The sequence below is a fragment of the Medicago sativa genome, chromosome 6, assembly GCF_051527215.1.
Source record: "Medicago sativa cultivar Bolivia chromosome 6, Bolivia_mono, whole genome shotgun sequence".
NCBI lineage: Eukaryota > Viridiplantae > Streptophyta > Magnoliopsida > Fabales > Fabaceae > Medicago > Medicago sativa.
Genome location: NC_140754.1, coordinates 92,472,199 through 92,473,779, shown reverse-complemented (window position 1 = coordinate 92,473,779; position 1,581 = coordinate 92,472,199). Strand labels below are relative to the sequence as shown.

Below are 1,581 nucleotides of genomic sequence, written 5' to 3'. Positions count from 1 at the left end.
GTGATTCGTCATGTGATAAAGACATAAAGACAAAAAGTTTTACATGTGTATTTAATGATATGTTATTACATCGTTTTTAATGAATAAAAGACATATAACTTATTACCAAAAAAAAAGACATATAACTTGTGGTACTTCATTAGTTGATGTTGCAACACATTGTTGAATATTTGGTACATGTGCAAAACTTTTGTGTCAACCGTATATAACTTTTTTAAGGGAAAGGTATCTAACTTAAACTCTACACCTTCGGTCGCAAATATAAGTAAAAATCCATGTTTTAGATTCATTCAATAAATGATGTATGTGGTTTTTATTGTATACAACATACATCATTTATTGAATGAATCTAAAATATGGATTTTTGCTTATATTTGTGACCAGAGGGTGTACTTAAAAAAAATAAAGTATTTACCTATATTTTCTTCATGAAAACTTAATTACCTATACTTATCCACAAAAGAACTATATTTACGATGTGACGTGTAATTAAAAATATCAATACAATAATTTTTGAGAATTCTATCTTCCTGGTTTCTCAGGTTTTATTCCGTCCTCTACTGATATTTTGCACGCAAAGCTTTCAGCAATTTCTCACGGCCTTAAAATGGCAAAAGATTTGGGTTTTGCCCCTGTAGCTTGCTATTCAGACTCTACTCTTGCTATCAATACGATCAAGGAAGCATTCTCCAAATACCACGTCTACGCGGTGCTTCTTCATGAAATTAAAGAACAGCTATCTCAGGATAATGTGTCTCTTCATCACACGCTCCGTGAAGGAAACCAATGTGCCGATTTTCTCGCCAAGTTGGGAGCTTCATCTGATGACAATCTGGTCGTGCATCCTCAGCCTCCTGATGACCTCCGCCTGCTGCTTAGGCTTGATGCTCAAGGAACTTTGTTCTTAAGAGCTTAGTTTCCCTTTTTTTCTCTTTCTGCTGTTTCCGTTTTTCCTTTATTAGCTTTGTAACCAAAAAAAACTTTTCTTTTGAGTAAGGTTAAATTATAGCCATTTAATTTCGTCATTTCTTTTTTCTGGAAGAGCAACCTAATTAAAACTCACACCCACATCATTCCTATTCTCACATGTTCATCTCCCTAACACAAACAAATTTTTTCCTCCATCAAGAAAAATAATGCGAGCCTTCATAAATTGATTCGCATCAGTTTTTGGTAAATACATGTCAAATTGATTTTTTATTTCAATGTTAATTGTGGAACCTCTGTAAACAAAAATTATATAAAAAAAAATAAAACCAAATTACAAAATTAATTCAACGATAGAGGAGTAAAAATTTAAATCAGTGAATTGAAATATATTTAATTTAAAAGATGAAATGGACTAACGAGTTCATCCTTATAAATTTTTACCATTTTTTTTCTCTTTATTTTGTTTTTTCTTAATTTTTGTAGCATATTTTTGATAATTTTTTTTAGGTTTGTATATATCCATTCTTCATAAGCATATAAACCTACTATTCGTTTCTCTATATTGTGTGTATGATTGTTACCATAATTTCTTATAAATCAAAACCACGAGTCCTTCACAATTTCAAGCAAAGAAAGAAATCATCTCTCTTT

General features: G+C 30.8%; 1 protein-coding gene across 1 annotated transcript; it reads left to right on the top strand.

Annotated features, from left to right (window-relative positions):
• The first annotated feature begins 607 nt into the window (after positions 1 to 607).
• LOC146918262 (uncharacterized) lies at positions 608 to 916 on the top strand. Its single transcript, XM_085722033.1, has one exon. It carries the CDS (start codon positions 608 to 610, stop codon positions 914 to 916), a length of 309 nt encoding a protein of 102 aa, XP_085578159.1.
• The last annotated feature ends 665 nt before the right edge of the window (positions 917 to 1,581 follow it).

Bases quoted from the DNA above. Each gene is read 5' to 3' on its own strand.
- LOC146918262 (XM_085722033.1), top strand. From the start codon at position 608: ATGGCAAAAGATTTGGGTTTTGCCCCTGTAGCTTGCTATTCAGACTCT.